At 38.1% G+C, this 25,915-nt stretch overlaps 1 protein-coding gene and 1 long non-coding RNA gene across 2 annotated transcripts in view; one reads left to right on the top strand and one right to left on the bottom strand.

Moving 5' to 3' along the window:
* Nucleotides 1-8,369: 8,369 nt before the first annotated feature.
* SPESP1 (sperm equatorial segment protein 1) overlaps nucleotides 8,370-25,915 on the bottom strand; it is a 33,230-nt gene continuing 15,684 nt past the window's right edge. Inside the window, exon 2 of the mRNA XM_069595510.1 lies at nucleotides 8,370-9,557. Within this exon, the coding sequence (XP_069451611.1) occupies nucleotides 8,536-9,557 (1,022 nt within the window). The 3' untranslated portion in view covers nucleotides 8,370-8,535. The remainder of the gene's footprint in view (nucleotides 9,558-25,915) is intronic.
* On the top strand, nucleotides 11,448-18,212 carry LOC138443340 (uncharacterized). Its single transcript, XR_011258085.1, has 2 exons — nucleotides 11,448-11,623; nucleotides 16,023-18,212. It is a non-coding gene; the product is annotated as an uncharacterized lncRNA (long non-coding RNA).

Below are 25,915 nucleotides of genomic sequence, written 5' to 3'. Positions count from 1 at the left end.
AAGCTAGAATAATTATTTAAAATAAGAGAAAAAATGGGAGAGGGACTTCCCTGGTGGTCTAGTGGTTAAGACTCTATGCTCCCAATGGAGGGGGCACTGGGTCGGTTCCTAGTTGAAGAACTAAGATCCTGCATACCCAAAGGTGCAGAAAAAAAAGGGGGGGGGGGAATAAGAGAAATTCATTTATTTAATTTCAAGATTTATTAAAGACAGTAATCAAGACTGTATGCTATTGGTAAGGGGATAAACACTAAACCAATAGAATAAAGTATTCAGAAATAAGTAGATCTCTACATACATGCCTAATTGATTTTTTTTAAGATACAAAAGCAATTCAATGCCAGAAAGATAGACTTCTCAAAATATGGTGCTTAAGCAACTGAACATTCATCAATTAAAAACAAACAAACCCTCAAGCTTAGCTTCACAGCTTACGTAAAAATTAACTCAAAATGGATCATAGACTTATAAGTAAAATGTAAAACTATAAAACTTTAAGATAAAAACATAGGAGAAAATCTTCCAGGTACAAGGTTAACCAGAGCTCTTAGTCTTGACACCAAAGGCATTATTCATGAAAGGATTAACTGGACTTCATCAAAATAAAACTTGTGCCCTGCAAAAGACTATGTTAAGAGTATGAAACGACAAGCTACAGATGGGGACAAAGTATTTGCAAACCACATATGCAACAAAAGACTGGCAACTAGTATGCATAAAGAGCTCTCAAAATTCAACAGGGAAAAAAAAAAAAGGAAAAGGAAATAAGAAAGAATCCAATGAGAAGACAAAATACATGACATGACATTTCACCAAAGAGAACATAGTGATGGCGATAGGCACACGAATACTATGAATAACCATTATGAAAATGCAAATTAAATCCACTGTGATCTACTACAATACATACTCATTGCTGCTGCTGCTAAGTCATTTCAGTCGTGTCCGACTCTATGCGACCCCATAGACGGCAGCCCACAGGCTTCCCCGTCCCTGGGATTCTCCAGGCAAGAACACTGGAGTGGGTTGCCACGTACCCATTAGCATTTCTTTAAAAAAAAAAAAAAAAAGAGTAAGAGCACCAATGCTGACAAGGATAAAGAGAAACTGAATCGTTTACATATTCCTGGTGGGAATGTTAGATGGTATGGCCTCTATGGAAAAGAGTTAAAAGAGTTTCTTTGAAAACTAAACACACAGCTTTCATATAATCTAGTATTGCAGCCCTGGGTATTTATCCCAGAGAAATTAAGACTTATGTTTACATAGAAAGCTATAGAAGAATTCTTATACAGCTTTATTCGTAATAGCCAAAAACTGGGAATAACTGCCATGTCCTAGAATGGGTGGAATGGTTAAACGTACACCTGTTTCATGAAATACGACCCAGCAATGAAAAGGAGGGAGCTATTGATATGGCAACGGGGGGAGTCTGCAGGGAACTGTGCCGAGTGAAATGAGGCCATCTCAAACATCTACAATTGCACAACGCCACTTACACAAAATTCTGAAAAGACAAAATTATAGAAATGCAGAGCACAATCCATGTGTCAGGGGTTAATGAAGCACTGGGGGCTGGAGAAAAGTGTGGCTATAAAAAAGGCAACATGAAGGATCTTTGTGCTGATAGAAATGTTCTGTATATTGACTGTACCAATATTAATATCCTGGTTATGATATTTTACTATAATTTTGTAAGATCTTATCATTGCGGGAACTGGTATGGGGTGTACAGAATTTCTCTGCATTATTTCTTACAACTACTGTGAATATACAAGTATCTCAAACTAAAAATTTCAGTTAAAAAAAAAGAATTAATAAACTGGGGAAAATATCTGTAGCAAGCATATAAGGCATAGGATAACAAAATCATTTTACAAAAAGCTTTAAAATAAACATTTTTTAAAGTTTTGGTCAAAAGCTTTCTTAAAAACTTTAGTAAATTAATAATTAAAATAGTAAACATCTTCCAGAATAACAGGGAAACAGATATGTATATATAATTTTTTAAAAAATTACCATTAGAATTTGGGGAAAAAAACCATTTATCAAAGGAATACAAATTAAAACTTTAATAAGGTATAATCATCTTTCTATGAAATTGGCAAAAAAAAAACCCTAAATTTAAAAAATATATCCAAAGGTAACTAAGTTGCATGAAAAAGTGCTCTTGTATACTCCTTGGAGTATGTATATTTGCTAGTGTTAACTGTAAAAAGCGTTTCTAAGTTTGACCTAGTAATCCAAATTCAACAATCCATCCGAAGAAAAATAAAAATGTCGTCAAAGATGTACAACTAGTAATGCTCACCCCAGCTTTGTTTGCAGTAGAAAAACTTGGAAACAAGCCCATGTTTAACAATAGGGAAAGATTTTACAATTTATATATAGTACATACATACAATGGAATTATCTAAAAATTATGCTTTTAAGAACACTTACTGACAAGAAAATGTTCAAGATATATTAAGTAAAAAATATACTAATTTGTCACTAAGTGATTCTCTTTGGGTCACGGGTTTACAGATTTAAATTTTTTTGTTTCTACCTTTGATTTCCAAATCTTAGAGTGGGAAGGGCAAGACACAAAGCATAAAGACTCTCAAAGAAAACAATGTGTAAATTGGTTTTGTAAATGTTTTAAATTTCTACATGGAAAAATCAAAATACAAACAATAAGCCTGAAAAAATATTTGTAAAACTATGACACAAAATTCTAATTTCCTATTATATAAAAGGTTGTATGCATCACTAAGAAAGAGCAAACCAGAGAGAAATAGACTATTTCTACAGATAAAAGATAAATATGAAAAAATGTTCAACTCATAACTAAGAAATATACATTATAACAATAACTAGCTGGCATTTTTTCATTTATCAGATTGGAAAAATGTAAAAGTTTGATAAAGTATCTCACTTTCAAAGGTGTGAAAAAACTGGCACAACTGAAAGTGCATGTCTACACGAAAACCTGCCCATGGATGTTTATAGCAGCTTTATTCATAACTGCCCCATCTTGGAAATCACCAAGATATACCTTCAATAGGTTAATGGATAAACTGTGGTTCAGTTCAGTTCAGTCACTCAGTCGTGTCTGACTCTTTGCAACCCCATGAATCACAGCACACCAGGCCTCCCTGTTCATCACCATCTCCCGGAGTTCACTCAGACTCACATCCAAAGAGCCCGTGATGACATCCAGCCATCTCATCCTCGGTCGTCCCCTTCTCCTCCTGCCCCCAATCCCTCCCAGCATCAGAGTCTTTTCCAATGAGTCAACTCTTCGCATGAGGTGGCCAAAGTACTGGAGTTTCAGCTTCAGCATCATTCCTTCCAAAGAACACCCAGGGTTGATCTCCTTCAGAATGGACTGGTTGGATCTCCTTGCAGTCCAAGGGACTCTCAAGAGTCTTCTCCAACACCACAGTTCTTCAGCGTCTTCTCCAACACCACAGTTCTTCAGCGCTCAGCCTTCTTCACAGTCCAACTCTCACATCCATACATGACCACAGGAAAAACCATAGCCTTGACTAGACAGACCTTAGTCGGCAAAGTAATGTCTCTGCTTTTGAATATACATCTAGGTTGGCCATAACTTTTCTTCCAAGGAGTAAGTGTCTTTTAATTTCATGGCTGCAATCACCATCTGCAGTGATTTTGGAGCCCCCCAAAATAAAGTCTGACACTGTTTCCACTGTTTCCCCATCTATTTCCATGAAGAGATGGGACCAGATGCCATGATCTTCGTTTTCTGAATGTTGAGCTTTAAGCCAACTTTTTCGCTCTCCTCTTTCACTTTCATCAAGAGGCTTTTTATTCCTCTTCACTTTCTGCCATAAGGGTGGTGTCATCTGCATATCTGAGGTTATTGATATTTCTCCCAGCAATCTTGATTCCAGCGTGTGTTTCTTCCAGTCCAGCATTTCTCATGATGTACTCTGCACAGAAGTTAAATAAGCAGGGTGACAATATATAGCCTTGACATACTCCTTTTCCTATTTGGAACCAGTCTGTTGTTCCATGTCCAGTTCTAACTGTTGCTTCCTGACCTGCATACATCTGTTCAATAGAATGCTATACAGTACTGAAAGAAATGAGCTGTCAAGCCACAAAGACATGGAGGGGCCTTAAATGCATATTGCTAAGTGAAAGAAGCCAATCGGAAATGGTTATGTACTGTATGATTCTAATTATATGATATTCTGGAAGAGGCTAAAATATAAAGATACCAGTACTGCATGGGCTGGAACAGAGATATACCTTTGCCAGCAAAGGTCCATATAGTCAAAGCTATGTAGTCATGTAGGGATGTGAGAGCTGGACCACAAAGAAAGTTGAACACTCAAGAATTGATGCTTTCAAATTGTGGTGCTGAAGATGACTCTGGAGAGTCCCTTGGACTGCAAGGAGATCAGATTAGTCAATCCTAAAGGAAGTCAAAATTCTCCAAGCCAGGCTTCAGCAATACATGAACCATGAACTTCCTGATGTTCAAGCTGGTTTTACCAAAGGCAGAGGAACCAGAGATCAAATTGCCAACATCCGCTGGATCATCAAAAAAGCAAGAGAGCTCCAGAAAAACATCTCTTTCTGCTTTATTGACTATGCCAAAGCTTTTGACTGTGTGGATCACAATAAACTGTGGAAAATTCTTCAAGAGATGGGAATACTAGACCACCTGACCTGCCTCTTGAGAAATCTGTATGCAGGTCAGGAAGCAACAGTCAGAACTGGACATGGAACAACAGACTGGTTCCAAATAGGAAAAGGAGTATGTCAAGGCTATATATTGTCACCCTGCTTATTTAACTTCTGTGCAGAGTACATCACGAGAAACGCTGGACTGGAAGAAGCACAAGCTGGAATCAAGATTGCCAGGAGAAATATCAATAACCTCAGATATGCAGATGACACCACCCTTATGGCAGAAAGTGAAGAGGAACTAAAAAGCCTCTTGATGAAAGTGAAAGAGGAGAGTGAAAAAGTTGGCTTAAAGCTCAACATTCAGACAATGAAGATCATGGCATCCGGTCCCATCACTTCATGGGAAATAGATAGGGAAACAGTGGAAACAGTGTCAGACTTTATTTTGGGGGGCTCCAAAATCACTGCAGATGGTGATTGCAGCCATGAAATTTAAAGACGCTTACTCCTTGGAAGGAAAGCCATGATCAACCTAGATAGCATATTCAAAAGCAGAGACAGTACTTTGCTGACTAAGGTCCGTCTAGTCAAGGCTATGGTTTTTCCAGTAGTCATGTATGGATGTGAGAGTTGGACTGTGAAGAAGGCTGAGTGCTGAAAAATTGATGCTTTTGAACTGCGGTGTTGGAGAAGACTCTCTTGAGAGTCCCTTGGACTGCAAGGAGATCCAACCAGTCCATTCTGAAGGAGATCAACCCTGGGATTTCTTTGGAAGGAATGATGCTAACGCTGAAACTCCTGTACTTTGGCTACCTCATGCGAAGAGTTGACTCATTGGAAAAGACTTTGATGCTGGGAGGGATTGGGGGCAGGAGGAGAAGGGGAAGACAGAGGATGAGATGGCTGGATGGCATCACCAACTCGATGGACATGAGTCTGAGTGAACTCCAGGAGTTGGTGATGGACAGGGAGGTCTGGCATGCAGCGATTCATGGGGTTGCAAAGAGTCAGACACGACTGAGCGACTGAACTCAACTCAAAGGAAGTCAACCCTGAATATTCATTGGAAGGACCAATGCTAAGCTCCAATACTTTGGCCACTTGTTGCAAAGAGCTGACTCATTGAAAAAGACCCTGAAGCTGGGAAAGATTGAAGGCAAAAGGAGAAGGGGGCGGCAGAGGATGAGATAGTCAGATAGTATCACCCACATGAGTCTGAGCAAACTCTGGAATAGTGAAGAACAGAGGAACCTGGCATGCTGTAGTCCATGGTGTTGCTAACAGTCAGACACTACTTAGCTACTGAACAACAAATGGAGGGTTGGGAGAAGGAGAGATGAGTAGGTGATGCACAAGGCCTTTTTTAAGACAGTGAAACCATTGTGTATGATATTGTAATGGTGAATACACAGTATTTTACATTTGTCAAAACTGAAAGAATGTACAACACAAACAGTGAAACTTAAGGTACTATGGACTTCGGTAATAATAATGTATCAACATTGGTTCATCAGTTGTGACAAATGTACCACACTAACATAAGCTATAAATAATAGGGGAGATTTGGGGGGAGGAGAGCAAGGTATGTAGGAACTTTGTACTCTTTTTAAATTTTTTTTGCACGCCCACAACTGCTCTAACAGAATAAAGATCTGATTTTTAAAAACTCGTCCCCTTGGAGGATTCTATGAACTAACTGTTCTGAAAATTATTAAACATAGAGAAAGATTCAAGCACATGATGCCTTGCCAACACACTGGACCATTGGGGACTCAAACAACATATGGAAGGCACTTTCTCTTTATAAGACATATTTCAGCTAATAAAGGAAGGAATGACATCTTCTTTTTTAACACCTGATCAATTAATCTATCTATGTAATAATCATCGAAGGCTGCTAAAAATAGAAAAACAGACATACCAGATTGACAACACATCTTGACAAAAAACAAAACCATCAACCTGAGTCTGACAAAGCCTCTCTAGATCTAACTACCAACTTACCAAAAACATACTAAATGGTACTATGGGGGGATACAATCAGCAAAATCCATGCTGTGTAAAACCACAGGTACAATGACCAATTTCTTTGACAAATTTTAAGAAAGGAAAAAAGAAGAGGTGTAGATTAAGAGAGATTTAAATCAACTAATCTCGATGAGTAAACGTTATTTGATCTATTTAGTTTGTTCCATTCAAACAAACTAAATTTTTTATTATAATATTTTTTATTTATTTATTTTTTGCTGTGCTTGATCCTCGTTGCTTTGCACAGGTGTTCTCATTTGTGACACGCAGGGGCTACTCTCTAGTTGTCATGCTTGCACTTCTCACTGTGCTGGCTTCTCTTGCTGCCAGTGAGCTCTAGGCACGCAGGTTTCCCTACTGCAGCACACAGGCTCAACAGCTGCAGCAGGGGGGCTCTAAGGCACACGGGCTTTGCTTTAGTAGTGGGGCACACAGGCTCAATAGGTGCAGCTCATGGGCCCTAGAGCAGGGGCTAAAATTATTCAATATGCAATTTGAGGATTTGCAAGATCTAGTCCAGCCCTGTGCACCTTACCAGCTCCATCTGGAGGTGCTCTCTTCTACCTTTCTTTTTTTTTTTAATTTCATTTTATTTATTTTAACTCTCCCCTACCTTTCTATACCCTGGCTGCTTCTTGAACTTGCCATTACTCATTCTCACCTCACAGCATTTACACATGCTCTTCCCTCTACCTGGAATGCCCCCTTCTTCCTTACACACAACCTTATCCTACAGATCTCACTTTAAGGCTACAGTCCATGAGGTTTCAAGAGTTGGACATGACTTAATGACAAAACCACCACAAATCATGAAACAGAATTACCTGTACCATAATCGCAAAATTACAGTTAACCTTAATGGTGTTAGTGGTGTGTGTGTGCATGTGAAGTCACTTCAGCTGTTTGACTCTGTGCAACTCTATGAACCTGCCAGACTCCTCTGTCCATGGAATTCTCCAGGCAAGAATACTTGAGTGGGTTGACTCTCCTCCAGGGGAATCTTCCTGACCCGGGGATCGGAACTGCATCTCCTGAAACTCCTGAACTGCTGGAGGATTCTTTACTGTTGAGCCACCAGGGAAGACCATGTTAGTCACACTCCCAAATACAAAATTTGGAAAGCTTCCATGTATATGTGTATAAACAAACAAAAAGAAAAAATAAGTGAGAATGATCTCATTACAAATCCAGGTTACAGTCCTTCACTAATACTCCAGAAGTATTTAACAACAAAGGAATAGGGATGTATCTTAATATATCATCCACCTTTCAAAAGTGGCACATATATAATATTCAGATAAAAAGTAGTTTTGATTACAAGCTCCAATTATGCTATTCGGATAGAATACTCAGATCCTCTAAAAGAGTAATAAGATAACATATCTTAATATTTTACATTTATATGCAATTATTTAAAACTAGCTACTCTGGAGAAGGCAATGGCAACCCACTCCAGTTTTCATGCCTGGAGAATCCCATGGACAGATACCTGGTGGGCTGCAGTGCAAGGGGTTGCAAAGAGTTGGACACGACTGAGCGACTAACACTACTACTACTACTACATATACAGTGGACTGCACAGTCTCTTAAGTCTTATAAAATGGAAGAATTTACTAACCTATCAAGTAAAATCAAAGCTTAAACACTTTAAACATTAGATACTCATAACTTTTAAAATTAATGAGAAAACTACAAACTCCTGAACCAAAATTTTATTTTAATTTGTTAGGTTTCAGTGCATATGAAAATTTTTCATAACACATGACATATAAAGATGTTAACACAGTGAACTACAATAGAAAATATTTTCATACAATTTTTGAATCACTAACATGCTTATTTCTCCCATGAATGAATGCATAGTTAGCTTGAATCAACTTTGTCATGAGTATCAAGTATGTGTAAAATTTTTAGATTATTATTTAATAACTGCTTAAGGAGGTTGTGAGTTTCTTCTCCATGACCAACACATAGTATTTTTTTCAATGTATGGACTACTACAGTAGCTTTTCCTCTCATCTCTGATGGAACATGTTTTATATCTAAATATTCAGATAATTTATATCTAGAACTATACAGCATGTTAATAACAGTTACAATGTCATAAACTCCACCACTGCTTCGTCCTTGTGGTAACAGCTGGGATTTATACATTTTTTCTAATTTATGTTCTGCTGCTATGGCTAGAGCAAGGCTTCGTTTTAGGTGTTCTTTAGAGGCTCGAATGTCCGCTCTATATTCTGGCTTGTAGCTCTCAGGAAGAGGTACGTGATGCAACTGTGAATTAATATCTGCAATTCTTTTCAAAACGTCTTCATTATACACATCATGTGATTCAAGATAATCCATTTCATTGTCACCTGAGAGCTGAGGAACATCTTCTTCCGTGGCAGTATCCAAGTCAGTGCTCCTGCTTAAATAGGTGACATCTTGACTTGGTTCAGTAACACCTGGCACTTGCGTTGATGCCCCAGTGCGAGGTTCAATTGGCTCTGGCTCTGGTTCTGGCTCTGGCTCATCTTTCTCAATAAAAGGTTCTTTTGCATGTAAAACAACAGAAACATTATTTGGTTTAATCGACCAGAATGCTGTGCTTTTAGTACGTTTTTTCTTGTCTATTTCCAATGTGAAGCCCCTAGTAGGGAAAGTTGTAGTTTCTTCACTGACAGGATTGATTAAAACATCATTGTCACCTGGACCTACATCATGTGTATATTTTAGCTCCTTAACTCTTGATACTCTCGGTCCTATGAAATTAGCATTATTTGGAGACTTTGATTTTTTCTGACGACCTGGCTCCTTAGTGGGAACACTTAGTATTAGGTTCTGTAAAACTTGTACGTAATGATTCAAGTTTTGTTCTTCATCAGGCGTCACAGTTACTCCTTAAGGAAAAAAAAATAAGTAACATTTATTATTATATATGACATACTGACAGTATCTACTCACCTAAGTTTACTTCACACGCTATCACTTAAAAGTTGAGATAAAGAACCAAGAAATAAAGCACCTCTGACACAGTCAACTCTCACCTAAACAAACAAAATTATTTTTAAAGATTCTTATTAAAATACATGAGCAAGATTACTGTAAAAATTGCATATTAACACAATTCTCTATTTCTCTTTGCTTTTACTCTCCCATATAACTTACCATTCAATAGGTAGCTTATTAAAACAAAATTCTTAGTTATGTTCTGTAACACAGGGGTGTGTTATAGTAGACTCACAGTGGCTCATTAGAGCCAACTATTAAATTTTAATGAACATCATGAGCCAGATGGTAAACATAGACATCATTAAAAATTAAATTCTGTATTTACAATTAGTAAATATATTCAAAACAAGGTAATAAATATTCAAAACTCATCCTTTATTATTTTATTTCATCTTACTATTATTTATGCTCTTGAGGTTATTTATATCTAGTATGTTATAAATGCTATGTAGTGGTTGGCTACCCAGGTCACTTAGTGGTAAAGAATTTTCTTGCCACTGTAGGAAACGTGGGTTTAATCCCTGGATCAGAAAGATCCCCTGGAGTAGGAAACAGCAACCTGCTCCAGTGTTCTTGTCTGGAAAATTTGTATCTAGTACATTATAAATCCTATATAATGGGATTTATAGGTTTATTGCTATTTATTGCTCAACAGGGAGGTGAAAGAGATAAACAGAGGCATAGGAAAAGGTCAGTTTTCATTCCAATCCCAAAGAAAGGCAATGCCAAAGAATGCTCAAACTACCACACAATTGCACTCATCTCACATGCTAGTAAAGTAATGCTCAAAATTCTCCAAGCCAGGCTTCAGCAATACATGAACTTCCTGATGTTCAAGCTGGTCTTACCAAAGGCAGAGGAACCAGAGATCAAATTGCCAACATCCGCTGGATCATGGAGAGAGTTCCAGAAAAACATCTATTTCTGCTTTATTGACTATGCCAAAGCCTTTGACTGTGTGCATCACAATAAACTGTGGAAAATTCTGAAAGAGATGGGAATACCGGACCACCTGACCTGCCTCTTGAGAAATCTGTATGCAGGTCAGGAAGCAACAGTTAGAACTGGACATGGAACAACAGACTGGTTCCAAATAGGAAAAGGAGTACGTTAAGGCTGTATATTGTCACCCTACTTATTTAACTTACACGCAGAGCAAGCACAAAGTAGTCCCCAAATGCTTTTCCTCCTCTCTTTCTTATCTGTTAAATTTAGACCAGATGGAATTTTAATCAAACTTGAAAGCATATTTCTAAATTTTAAAAAAGTCTTAATCAGAAGTTTAATAGGCAATGTGATAGTGGAAAGATACTAGACATGTCTACTAGAGATCTAGATTCTAAAAGCAGACTCTGCATTTTATGTCATGTTTAGAAAAGTCTGGCATACTTCAAGATCCATTTGATGATAGGTGAAAAAAGAAAGAGATTTATTTGTATATTATCCTCAAAATTTTTTATGAATAAATGATATAGCATCATACATTTGTCTGGAAATTGAGATTTTTTTTTTTTACCGATTAGAAAGTGAAGGGTTAATGCGGCCACAATAGGGAAAGTGGAGATGTGCTGCTTGCAAACAGGATGTTCTGCCAAGGAGACGGACACAGCCTTGAGATTAATGGTCCCTTGCAAATAAGGGAACATTCCCTTCTTGTGATAAGGGCTTTGGACAGACTCTGCAGTAGGCCGGAATTTCACTCCCTTTTGCTGTACGATAACATTTGTGCACATGCGCTGTACTGAACAAGTTTGGTCATACAGTCTGGAATTCTGCCCAGAAGGGATGTATATAAATAAACCACGAGCTTGCTGGCGTGCGCAGTTCTTATCCCTCTGGCCAGAGTGTATGTCTCTTGTGTGCATCTCGTATGTCTCGTATGTTCTGTGTCATTTCATTCTTAGGAACCAACATCTGGCGCCCAATGGATGGGGCTCGAGTGAAACCGAAAGAGGTAAGAAACCCCGGGGCGATTTTAGATCCATAGCAGGGAGCTTTCGGGAACATGGGGAATTCCTCACCATAGCGGAAGGGAACTTTCAGAAAAATTGCTAGGGGAATTCATGTACAGAATCATGGGGAATTCCTCACCCTAGCAGAGGGGAAATCCTGCTAGGAAGAAATAAATGTTCATTACAGGCACAATGCATGGAGTTAGTCAAAGGACTTCTCCACTCCATAGGCGTTAAGGCCTCGACTCGTCGATTGAGTGAGCTCTTTCGCTTAGTGGAGCAATATTGTCATTGTTTCAATATCAAACTAAGTTACAGTTAAACTTGAAGGAATGGAAAATAATTCAAAAGGAATTGAGAAAGCAACATCAGAAGGGTAATGTGATCCCTTTGAAGTTATGGAATTTATGTAATGCTATAACACAGGCATTGACTTTGCTATCTACTGATAATGAGACTAAATCTAATGCTTCAGTGAAGGAAGAGGCAATTTATGAAGATGTGCCAAATGTTGGTGGAATTTCTGCATTGCCTGAGGGTAAGGATAAAAGTAAGCCTCCTTCTGGAAATGGTGAAACATCTGATAGTTCAGAATCAGATTCAGAGGCTTCTTCGGTTTCATCAGAGGAGGGTAAAGAGATTAAAGGAATGACCCATCTATTTCAGGAATGGTAGAGATCCCATAGGGAGGAGAGGAAATCTGCGCCTTTTGCTCCTCCTTACGCTTCTCTTTTCCCCACTGCGGTTGATCGGCCCGATGTGGGCAGGGAACACTGTCGGTTCTCCTTTCCTTTGTCTACGCTTCATGATGATGACTTACTTGCTCCTCCTAGTGGTTTTATCGATCCTCCACCATTATTCCCCATCCAGAGGCAGCAAGATGACAACGTGATAAATATTCAATACACTCCTTTGGAATATAAATTTTTTAAAGATCTTAAAGCTGCAGTAGCACAATACGATCCTCAATCTCCCTTTAGTTTGGCTATGCTAGATTCATTGGGGAAAAGACAACTTAGGGGAAAGATACAATTTCAGAGATATTATTACAAACTTTAGCATTAGAGAATGCAAATACTGAATGCAAACGTATATCAGGGACTTTTCCTCCCTGTCCTCCTGCCGTCTCGCATACAATGCCTCACTAAAAGGACCTCAAATGATGATTTCAGACTTGTGGTCTGCTACTTCAGGGAGTGCTACTGCTGATTTGCCACTAGCTGAGAATGTTCTTTTGTCACCAGGAGGAGGCATTTACAAATTAAAAACAAATGTATTCGGACCACTGCCTAAAGGCACCTTTGGCTTAATATTAGGCTGTAACAATTCAGCTTTGAGAGGTCTAACCATAATTCCTGGGGTAATAGACTCCGACTATGTTAGGGAAATTTTGATTATGGTTTCTACTTCTACCATGCTTTCATTACTAGCTGGGAAACATACTGCTCAAATTCTTCGACTGAGGCCCATTTACTTAATTCTTCTCGGGGCTTTTTTACCCTGAGTTATACATACAGCAAGGTAAAAAATACAGTTACATTCTTATGGAGCAAAGATTCAGCAGGTTACAGCAAAGAAAGAACTTATTAACTCAAAGTCTAATGTTGCCAATGCTAAGGCTATTACTTGCTTCTTCTACATCCTGACTATATGCACTCCCAGGAACACAATGGATAAGGGATGTAAGAACTTGGCAGCAAGCATTGCATAGGCTCAACAATGTTGCATGAGTCTGGATAAAGCTGCCATGTAAGCTAAAATGCTAACAGAGGGTTTGAAACGCTCCTTTCATGCCCAGGAGATTTTTCAACTAGAGCCCTAAGTTAACTCTTTCGGTCAGAGATAGCCCCTTGCTAATGTCAGAAGAGCTTCATCTCTTTTTGGCTCTTCCTAATGAACGAACAGGAGGATTTAGAAATACTGGACGACATATATTTTGGGAAATGCTTATCAAAGATTCTCGCCCTGTTCTCTCCTTGATTATACAAGGAAAAACCTTTAAAGGACTATTAGACACTGGGGCAGATGTTTCAATTATTTCTTCTCAACAATGGCCCCAAGATTGGGAAAAAGAAAAAAGCCCTTTAATGCTGACGGGATTGGGCTCTATTGCAGATATCTGGAAGAGTACCCATTCCTTAAAATGCCAATTCCATAATGGAAGATCAAAATTTGTTACCTTTTATATTGTAAATATACCTATTAATATATGGGGAAAAGATCTTCTTTCTTCTTTGAGGGCTTCTGTAACCATTCCCCCGGAAAACTAGTAGCCACTGCTCAAATTCCTTGAGCCCTCCCATTAAAATAGTTAACTAATACTCCAAAATGGGTTGAGCAGTGGCCATTACCACAAATGAAGCTCGAGGTGTTAGAACAATTAGTACAAGAACAACTCCAACTTGGTCATATAGAGCCCTCTACCTCTCCCTGGAATTCTCCTGTTTTTGTTATAAAATAGAAATCTAGAAAATGGAGAATATTAACTGATTTACGAGAAGTTAATAAATGTATTGAACCTATGGGAGCATTACAACTGGGACTCCCCTCTCCAGCTTTTATTCCTCAGGATTGGTCCTTAATGGTACTAGATCTTAAGGACTGTTTTTTTGCCATTCTCCTATAATTACAAGATAGAGATAAATTTGCTTTTACAACTCCTGTTCTTAATCATGCTCAGCCTGTTAAGCATTATCAATGGACAGTCTTACCACAGGGAATGACAAATAGTCCTACTTTATGTCAAGAATTCATAGCTCACTCTTTACAATCCCTCCATCAAGAATACCCCTATTATATTCTATATCATTATATGGATGATCTCCTGTTAACAGCTCCTAATATTGCTGAACATGATGAATTCTTTCTAAAAGTACAGGAGGCTTTAAAGCTATACAATTTGCAAATAGCCCCAGAAAAAATTCAAAAAGACTTTTCTATTCCATATTTAGGAGCGATATTGGAACAACATAGAATAAGGCCACAAAAGTTGCACATCAGAAGAGACCACCTCAAAACTTTAAATGATTTTCAAAAGTTATTGGGAGATATCAATTGGCTACGCCCAGTACTTGGGATTCCTACTTATCAATTACGACATTTGTTTTCTACTTTAGAGAGAGATACAGCTCTGGATAGCCCCCAACTTTAACCCCATTGGCTTTACAGGAACTTTAATTTGTTGAGCAACAACTAAATGACGGGTTTTTGACTTACTTACATGCATCTCAACCTATTTCGTTTATAATATTTCATACCCCTTATTCCCCATCTGGTATAATTGCTCAAGAAAAAGGGTTAATAGAATGGGTTTTCTTACCTAACAGCTTTAAAAAAAAAATTGACTACATATATGGATAAATTAGCCTTCCTCATACAGAAAGGTGGCCATCGCATTTTACAATTGTCAGGATATGAATCATACCAGACTGTTACTCAATTAACAACTGCTCAAATATCTCGATGTTTACAATTTAATGAAAACTGGCAAATTTCTCTTGCCTCATTTCCTGGTTCCTTTTCTAATCATTATCCGTCATCTAAATTGATTGAGCTTCTCCGGACTAACTCTATGATATCTCAATCCCCAATTTCAGATGTTCCAATTAAGGGACCCACTATTTTTACAGATGCAAATCAAAATACTACAATTGATGCCTTACTTTATCCTATAGAAGCAGCAAAACAAGAATATCTCTTACAGCATACCAATTCCAAAGGGTTACAAAAATCTCATGCTATTACTCGAAAACAAGCTCAAAATATTGTTCGTTCTTGTTCCATATGTGCACCCTTTGCTTTACCATTTACCTCACCAGGTGTCAACGTAAGAGGACAACAAACAAATCAAATATGGCAAATAGATGTAATTTACATTTCTTCTCTCGAACAACACACATTTTCAATGGGCCACTGCATTACATTCTGAAAAGACTGATGCTGTTATTACTCATTTGTTATCTTGTTTTGCAATTATGGGATTACCAATTGAATTGAAAACTGATAATGCACCTGCCTACCAATCCGTGAAATTAGCTCACTTTTTATCCCAATACCATATAACTCATACTTTTGGTATTCCTTATAATAGTCAAGGGCAAACTATCACTGAAAGAGCTAATCGTACCTTGCATGAATACCCTGAAAAATAAAAAAGGGGGAACAGGAGAGATTTATGAAACTTAAAGACATTTTAAATAAAACCTTACTTACCCTAAATTTTTTGAATATTTGGAGCAAGGGAAATCTATCAGCAGCAGAGTTGCATTTTCAAGGGAAAAAAGAAGACAAGAAGATCTTGAATATACCCATTTGATAGAAAGAGAAAGAGAAAGGCTAGATCCCAACATCATTAATATATCTGGGATGAGGGTATGCTTTCATTTCTGTTAATAATTACAGGTTTTGGACCCCAGCGAGATTAATCAAAATCAACAATGGCTGATTCCTTTGTTCAAAAATTTGAAGAGCTTACTATGCAGAGGAACTTTACTTTTCGTACAAGGGAAGCAACACCTCCTACATGGGGTCAAATGAAAAAGTTAACCCAGGAAGCAGAAAAAAAACGTTAATGAAAGCAGGACAACCTCTGAATCCTACCAATCTTTTGCTTGCCATGATGGCGGTAGTAACATGTCAGGTAATCGGTGTATCGGGAAGTAATCATACATATTGGGCATATATACCTAATCCCCCATTAGTATCAGTAATTTCCTGGGGGGGACCAAAAGTGCAGGTATGCACTAATGAGACTGCCTTCTTTCCCCCACCAGCTTGCGGGGGACTAGAACAACTACCTCATCATAAACAACAATATAATATTAGTAATTTGACCATTGCAATGGAAGGTATTCCTTTGTGCATAGGAGGGCACCCCTTTTGTCTGTCCACCAAGGAATGTTCTTATCATTCCTATAATACATGGGGGATAAAGTACAATAATTATCATTTTGCTACTTTTAATGTGCTTGTTTCCACCAGGGGCTTTAACACCTCGACAGAACCAACAGACATTCATAATGGAATACATATGTCACTATGTCCTGTTAACTTTTTCGCTCCTTTTCTAGAATCTTTGGAATGGGAACGTTGCTGAGGTCATAGACCCTCTAAAGTCATGAATTATTCTGGGTCTATCATTGTAGATTGGAGTCCAGATCATGGGCAATTCTTAGAAAAATGGTCAAATAAATCTCTTAGATGGCATCGTGCAAATGGTACTTTGATGGGCAATGGAAATGAAACAATTAAATGGCAGCAATTTGCACTTGTCCCTCCTCAATTACAACTGCAGGGATATCCACACATTCAAGGGGCTATTTGGAAACTATGGGCAATTTCTGGTAATCTTACTGTTTGGTCAGGAAACTATACTATGGATAGTGACGACTCTTCGGGTCCATTTCATGTTAATTTACATGTTAATAGATCTTATTCCGCAATGGCATGTGTAAAATATCCTTTTGCATTGTTATATGGGAATTGGACTTGGAATGATACTATGGGGTCTATGTCATGTGATTATTGTAATCTAACTCAATGTGTAAATCAGTCTTGGTGGAAAGAATTTGAAAGACGAGCCTATAACTCTAATTTGTCGTTAGTAATTATTAAAGCTCGGACAGAAGTATGGTTGCCTATAAATCTAACTAGGCCATGGTCAGATTCTTTTGCTGTCTCTCATCTAGTAACCGCTGTACAGACTTTGCTACATCAATCTCGACGCATGCTTGGTATGGTCATTGATTGCTTCGATTCTAGCAGTTGCGTCATTAACTACAACAGCGGCGATAGCAGGCCTCGCGTTACACCAAGGGATTCAAACAGCTGATTTTGTTCGGGACTGGCATAAAGACTCTCATTTGTTATGGCAACAACAGCGAGATTTGGATGCACAACTTGCTACCAACATGCTCAATCTTCAACACACCATTTCCTGGCTTGGAGATCAATTAGCTGTTTTATCTACATGAAGTGTGTTGAAATGTGATTGGAATTATTCTCAGTTTTGTATACCACCTGTACCATTTAACATGAGCCCTTCAAGAAATTAACTGAGACATATAAATAAAAAGAGTTCTAGATGCCCATCATCTAGAGAGATTCCACTTAGCCCCCAAGAGGTGGCTGGATAGCCAATGACGGGTAAGCCCCTCAGAGGAGGGCAACCTAAGACAGGCACAGCCACGAGAGGGGCTGGCGGGCTGGAGGTTGGCCGCCTACAGCTTTACACCTTGCTCTACAGAACATTAATACAAATGTCTCGAGGGCTTAAATAAAATAAAAAAGGGGGAGATGAAGGGTTAATGTGGCCACAATAGGGAAAGTGGAGATGTGTTGCTTGCAAACAGGATGCTCTGCCAAGGAGACGGACACAGCCTTGAGATTAATGGTCCCTTGCAAATAAGGGAACATTCCCTTCTTGCGATAAGGGCTCTGGACAGACTCTGCAGTAGGCTGGAATTTCACTCCCTTTTGCTGTACGATAACATTTATGCACATGCGCTGTACTGAACAAGTTTGGTCATACAGTCTGGAATTCTGCCCAGAAGGGATGTATATAAATAAACCGCGAGCTCGCTGGCACATGCAGTTCTTGTCCCTCTGGCCAGAGTGTATGTTTCTTGTGTGTGTCTCGTATGTCTCGTATGTTCTGTGTCATTTCACTCATAGTAATCAACAGAAAGATAACATTACCAAATTCATGTGGGCATTTGCCCCTGAGGAGAGAGAATGGGACTGAAGTTGGACATTAAAGGGGTCTTTGGACTTATCTATAAACTTTTACTCTCTAAGCACACACGCCCAATCATTTAACACAGTAAACAACTAAAAGCCATATTTTTAAAAGAAAATACTTATTTATATATTCTTATGTGTATAAATTAGATTAGGTCCAGTAGACAGAGTACCAGAAGAACTATGGATAGAGATTAGTAACATTATACAGGAGGCAGCGACCAAAATCATTCCAGAGAAAAAGAAATGCAAGAAGGCAAAGTGGTTGTCTGAGGAACCTTTACAAATAGCTAAGGAAAGAACAGAAGCAAAAGGCAAAGGACAAAGGGAAAGATATATCCAACTGAATGCAGAGTTCCAAAGATGAGCAAGGAGAGATAACAAGGGCTTTTTCAATGAACAATGAAAAGAAATAGAGGAAAATAACAGAATAGGAAAGACTAAAGAACTCTTAAAGAAAACTGGAGCTATCAAGGGAATATTTCATGCAAGGATGGGCGCAATAAAGGATAGAAATGGTAAGGACCTAACAGAAAAAGAAGAGATTAAGAAGAAGTGGCAAGAATACACAGAAGAATTATACAAAACAAAACAAAACAAACCTTAATGACTCAGATAACCACAATGGTATGGCCACTCACCTATAGCCAGATATCCTGAAGTGTGAAGTCGAATGGGCCTTAGGAAGTATTACTACCAACAAAGCTAGCAGAGGTGATGGAATTCCAGCTAAGCTATTTAAAATCCTAAAAGATGATGCTGTTAAAGTATTGCACTCAATATGCCAGCAAATTTGGAAAACTCAGCCATGGCCCCAGGACTGGAAGAGATCAGTTTTCATTCCAATCCCAAAGAAGAGCAATGGCAAAGGATGTTCAAACTACCATACAATTGTGCTCATTTCACATGCTAATAAGGTTATACTCAAAATTCTTCAAGCCAGGCTGGAGCAGTGTGTGAACCAAGAATTTCTAGATATACAACCTGAGTTTAGAAAAGGCAGAGGAATCAGAAATCAAACTGCCAACATTCATTGTATCAGAAAAAGCAACGGGATTCCAGAAAAGAAAAAAAAATCTACCTGTGCTTCACTGACTAGGCTAAAGCCTTTGACACTGTGTATCACAACAAACTGTGGAAAATTCTTAAAGAGTAATACCAGACCACCTTACCTGTCTCCTGAGAAACCTGTTTGTAGGTCAAGAAGCAAACAGTTAGAACTGGACATGGAACAATTGACTGGTTCAAAATTGGGAAAGGAGTATGACAAGGCTGTATATTATCATCCTGCTTATCTAACTTATATGCAAAATACATCATGTGAAATGTCAGATTGGATGAATCACAGGCTGTAATCAAGACTGCCCATAGAAATATCAAAAACCTCATATATGCAGATGATACCATTCTAATGGCAGAAAATAAAGAGGAATTAGAGAGGATCTTGATAAGGGTGAAAGAGGAGAGTGAAAAAGCTGGCTTGAAATTCAACATTCAAAAACCTAAGATCATGGCTGCAGATCCCATCACTTCATGCCAAATAGAAGGGGGAAGTGGAAGCACTAACAGATTTTAATTTCTTGGGGACGAAATCACTGCATGGTGACTGCAGCCATGAAATTAAAATATACTTGTTTCTTGGAAGGCAAGCTAAGACAAATCTAGACAGTATATTAAAAATCAAAGACCTCACTTTGCAGACAAAGGTCCATCTAGTCAAAGCTATAGTTTTCCCAGTAGTCATGTATGGATGTAAGAGTTGGACCATAAAACAGGCTGAGAAGTGAAGAATTGATGTTTTCAAATTGTGGTGCTGGAGAAGACTCTTGAGAGTCCCTTGGACTAGTCAAACTAGTCATCAATCCCAAAGAAAATCGACCCTGAGTATTTATTGGAAGGATGCTAAAGCTCAAGCTCCAATACTTGGACCACCTGATGCAAAAAGCTGACTAAATGGGAAAGACCCTGATGCTGGGAAAGACTGAGGGTAGGAGGAGAAGGGGGTACAGAGGATGAGATGGTTGAAAGGCATCACTAACTCAATTGACATGAGTTTGAGCAAATTCCAGGAGACAGTGGAGGACAGAGGAGCCTAGTGTGCCACAGTCCATGGGGTAGCAAAGTTGAACCTGACCTGGCGATTGAACAAAGCAAATATTTATAAAATGCATTGTCCTGAATCTAGGGGTTTTTCTGAAGGAAAATACTAAGGAAAATTAACTTGTGACCTAGTGCAGTGAAAAAATATCTTTCATTCTGGTTCTGGTTCTACCACTTTCTAGCATCATGACCTTATTTCTCTACTACTAAATTACTACCGACTAAATTTCTCTGAATATCTACTTAACTATAGAATTAAGATATTAAATCTGCCCTTTATCTCATAGACTTAAAAATATGGGTTATTTGAAAACACTTTAGAAGGCGGTCCTTAGATGGTGGAGGAATAGGACGGGGAGACCACGTTCTCCCCCATAAATACATCAAAAGAACATTTGAACGCTGAGCAAATTCCACAAAACAACTTCTGAATGCTGGCAGAAGACATCAGGCACCCAAAAAGGTAGCCCGTTGTCTTTGAAAGGAGATGCAGAAGTCTTGAGGCTACTGTAAGAATAAGACTGAAAACCAGAGGCAGGAGGCTTAAGTCCAAAACCTGACAACATTAGAGAACTCCTGACTGCAGGGAACATTAATCGATAAGAGCTCATCAAAAGCCTCCATACCTACATTGAAACCAAGCACCACCCAAGAGCCAACAAGTTCCAGAGCAAGACATACCACACAAATTCTCCAGCAACACAGGAACATAACTCTGAGCTTCAATATACAGGCTGCCCAAATTCACACCAAACTCACTGACATCTCAAAACTCACTACTGGACACTTCATTGCACTCCAGAGAGAAGAAATCCAGCTCCACACACCAGAACACTGACACAAGCTTCTCTAACCAGGAAACCTTGACAAGCCACCTGTCCAACCCCACCCACAGCAAGGAACCTCCACAATAAAGAGGAAACACAAACTGCCAGAATACGGAAAGGCCACACCAAACACAGCAATATAAACAAGATGAAAAGGCAGAGAAATACTCAGCAAGTAAAGGAACAGGATAAATGCCCAATAAACCAAACAAAAGAGGAAGAGATAGGGAATCTACCTGAAAAATAATTCCGAATAATGATAGTGAAAATGTTCCAAATCTTGAGAAGAAAATAGAGTTACAGATAAATAGCCTGGAGACAAGGATTGAGAAGATGCAAGAAATGTTTAACAAGGACCTAGACAAAATAAAAAAGAGTCAATATATAATGAATAATGCAATAAATGAGATCAAAAACACTCTGGAGGGAACCAACAGTAGAATAACGGAGGCAGAAGATAGGATAAGTGAGGTGGAAGATAGAATGGTAGAAATAAATGAAGCAGAGAGGAAAAAAGAATGCAAAGAAATAAGGACAACCTCAGAGACCTCTGGGACAATGTTAAATGCCCCAACATTCGAATCATAAAAGTCCCAGAAGAAGAAGACAAAAAGAAAGACCATGAGAAATACTTGAGGAGATGATAGTTGAAAACTTCCCTAAAATGGGGAACGAAATAGTCACCCAAGTCCAAGAAACCTAGAGAGTCCCAAACAGGATAAACCCAAGGCAAAACACGCCAAGACACATATTAATCAAATTAACAAAGATAAAACACAAAGAACAAATATTAAAAGCAGCAAGGGAAAAACAACAAATAACACACAAGGGGATTCCCATAAGGATAACAGCTGATCTTTCAATAGAAACTCTTCAGGCCAGAAGGGAATGGCAGGACATACTTAAAGTGATGAAAGAGAAAAACCTACAACCCAGATTACTGTACCCAGCAAGGATCTCATTCCAATATGAAAGAGAAATCAAAAGCTTTATAGACAAGCACCACCACCAAACCAGCTCTCCAACAAATGCTAAAGGATCTTCTCTAGACAGGAAACACAGAAAGGGTATATAAACTCGAACCCAAGACCACAAAGTAAATGGCAATGAGATCATACTTATCAATAATTACCTTAAATGTTAATGGGTTGAATGCCCCAACCAAAAGGCAAAGATTGGCTGAATGGATACAAAAACAAGACCCCTATATATGTTGTCTACAAGAGACCCACCTTGAAACAAGGGACACATACAGATTGAAAGCGAAGGGCTGGAAAAAGATATTACACCCAAATAGAGACCAAAAGAAAGCAGGAGTAGCAATACTCATATCCGATAAAATTGACTTTAAAACAAAGGCTGTGAAAAGAGACAAAGAAGGACACTATATAATGATCAAAGGATCAATCCAAGAAGAAGATAGAACAATTATAAATATATATGCACCCAACATAGGAGCACCACAATATGCAAGACAAATGCTAACAAGTATGAAAGGGGAAATGAACAATAACACAGTAATAGTGGGAGACTTTAATACCCCACTCACACCAATGGATAGATCAACTAAACAGAAAATTAACAAGGAAACACAAACTTTAAATGATACAATAGACCAGTTAGACCTAATTGATATCTATAGGACATTTCACCCCAAAACAATGAATTTCACCTTTTTCTCAAGTGCACATGGAACCTTCTCCAGGATAGACCACATCCTGGCCCATAAATCTAGCCTTGGTAAATTCAAAAAAATTGAAATCATTCCAAGCATCTTTTCTGACCACAATGCAGTAAGATTAGATATCAATTACAGGAGAAAAGTTATTAAAAATTCCAACACACGGAGGCTGAACCACACGCTGCTGAATAACCAACAAATCACAGAAGAAATTTAAAAGAAATAAAAATATGCATAGAAATGAATGAAAATGAAAACACAACAACCCAAAACCTATGGGACACTGTAAAAGCAGTGCTAAGGGGAAGGTTCATAGTAATACAGGCTTACTTCTAGAAAAAAGTCAAATAAATAACCTAACTCTACACCTAAAGCAACTAGAAAAGGAAGAAATGAAGAACCCCGGGGTTAGTAGAAGGATAGAGTTCTTAACAATTAGGGCAGAAAAAATGCAAAAGAAACAAAAGAGACCATAGCAAAAATCAACAAAGCCAAAAGCTGGTTCGTTAAGAAGATAAATAAAATTGACAAACCATTAGCCAGACTCATCAAGATACAAAAGGAGAGCAATCAAATCAACAAAACTAGAAATGAAAATGGAGAGATCACAACAGACAACACAGAAATACAAAGGACTGTAAGAGACTACTATCAGCAACTATATGCCAATAAAACGGACAACGTGGAAGAAATGGACAAATTCTTAGAAAAGTACAACTTTCCAAAACTGAACCAGGAAGAAATAGAAAATCTTAACAGACCCATCACAAGCATGGAAATTGAAACTGTAATCAGAAATCTTCCAGCAAACAAAAGTCCAAGACCACATGGCTTCACTGTTAAATTCTACCAAAAATTTAGAGAGGAGCTAACACCTATCTTACTCAAACTCTTCCAGAAAATTGCAGAAGAAGGTAAACTTCCAAATTCATTCTATGAGGCCACCATTATCCCATACCAAAACCAGACAAAGATGCCACAAAAAAAGAAAACTACAGGCCAATATCACTAATGAACATAGATGCAAAAATCCTTAACAAAATTATAGCAAACAGAATCCAACAATACATTAAAAAGATCCTACCTCATGACCAAGTGGGCTTTATCCCAGGGATGCAAGGATTCTTCAACAGTCACAAATCAATCAAGGTAATACACCACAATAACAAATTGAAAGATAAAAACCATATGATTATCTCAATAGATACAGAGGAAAGCCTTTGACAAAATTCAACATCCATTTCTGATAAAAACCCTCCAGAAAGCAGGAATAGAAGGAATGTACCTCAACATAATAAAAGCTATATATGACAAACCCACAGCAAACATTATCCTCGATAGTGAAAAATTGAAAGCATTTCCCCCAAAGTCAGGAACAAGACAAGGGTGCCCACTCTCACCACTACTGTTCAACATAGTTTTGGAAGTTTTGGCCACAGCAATCAGAGCAGAAAAAGGAACCTAGATTGGAAAAGAAGAAATAAAACTCTCACTGTTTGCAGATGACATGATTCTCTACATAGAAAATCCTAAAGACTCCACCAGAAAATTACTAGAACTAATCAATGAATATAGTAAAGTTGCAGGATATAAAATTAACACACAGAAGTCCCTTGCATTCCTATACACTAACAATGAGAAATCAGAAAAAGAAATTAAGAAAACAATTCCATTCACCATTGCAACAAAAAGAATAAAATACTTAGGAATATATCTATCTAAAGAAACAAAAGACCTATATATAGAAAACTACAAAACACTGATGAAAGAAATCAAAGAGGACACAAATAGATGGAGAAATATACCATGTGCATGGATTGGAAGAATCAATATAGTTAAAATTAGTATACTACCCAAAGCAATCTACAGATTCAATGCAATCCCTATCAAGCTACCAACTGTATTTTTAACAGAACTAGAACAAATAATTTCACAATTTGTATGGAAATACAAAAAACCTCGAATAGCCAAAGCAATCTTGAGAAAGAAGAATGGAACTGGAGGAATCAACCTGCCTGACTTCAGGCTTTACTACAAAGCTACAGTCATCAAGACAGTATAGTACTAGCACAAAGAAATATAGATCAATGGAACAAAATAGAAAGTCCAGAGATAAATCCACGCACCTATGGACACCTTATCTTTGACAAAGGAGGCAAGAATATACAATGGAGAAAAGACAATCTCTTTAACAAATGGTGCAGGGAAAACTGGTCAACGACTTGTAAAAGAATGAAACTAGAACTTTCTAACACCATACACAAAAATAAACTCAAAAGGGATTAAAGATCTAAACATAAGACCAGAAACTATAAAACTCCTAGAAGAAAACATAGGCAAAACACTCTCCAACATAAATCACAGCAGGATCCTCTATGATCCACCTCCCAGAATATTGGAGATAAAGGCAAAAATAAACAAATGGGATCTAATTTAATTAAAATCTTCTGCACAACGAAGGAAACTATAAGCAAGGAGAAAAGACAGCCTTCTGAATGGGAGAAAATAATAGCAAATGAAGCAACTGACAAAGAATTAATCTCAAAAATATAACAGCAACTCCTGCAGCTCAATTCCAGAAAAATAAATGACCCAATCAAAAAAAGAGCCAAAGAACTAAACAGACATTTCTCCAAAGAAGACATACAGATGGCTAACAAACACATGAAAAGATGCTCAACATCACTCATTATCAGAGAAATGCAAATCAAAACCACAATGAGGTACCATTTCACGCCAGTCAGAATGGCTGCTATCCAAAAGTCTACAAACAATAAATGCTGGAGAGGGTGTGGCGAATTCCCACTGTTGGTGGGAATGCAAACTAGTACAGCCACTATGGAGAACAGTGTGGAGATTCCTTAAAAAACTGGAACTGCCATATGACCCAGCAATCTCATTGCTGGGCATACATGCTGAGGAAACCAGAATCAAAAGAGGCACATGTG

Source organism: Ovis canadensis, chromosome 7, assembly GCF_042477335.2.
Source record: "Ovis canadensis isolate MfBH-ARS-UI-01 breed Bighorn chromosome 7, ARS-UI_OviCan_v2, whole genome shotgun sequence".
NCBI lineage: Eukaryota > Metazoa > Chordata > Mammalia > Artiodactyla > Bovidae > Ovis > Ovis canadensis.
This window is presented reverse-complemented; position numbering and strand designations above follow the sequence as displayed.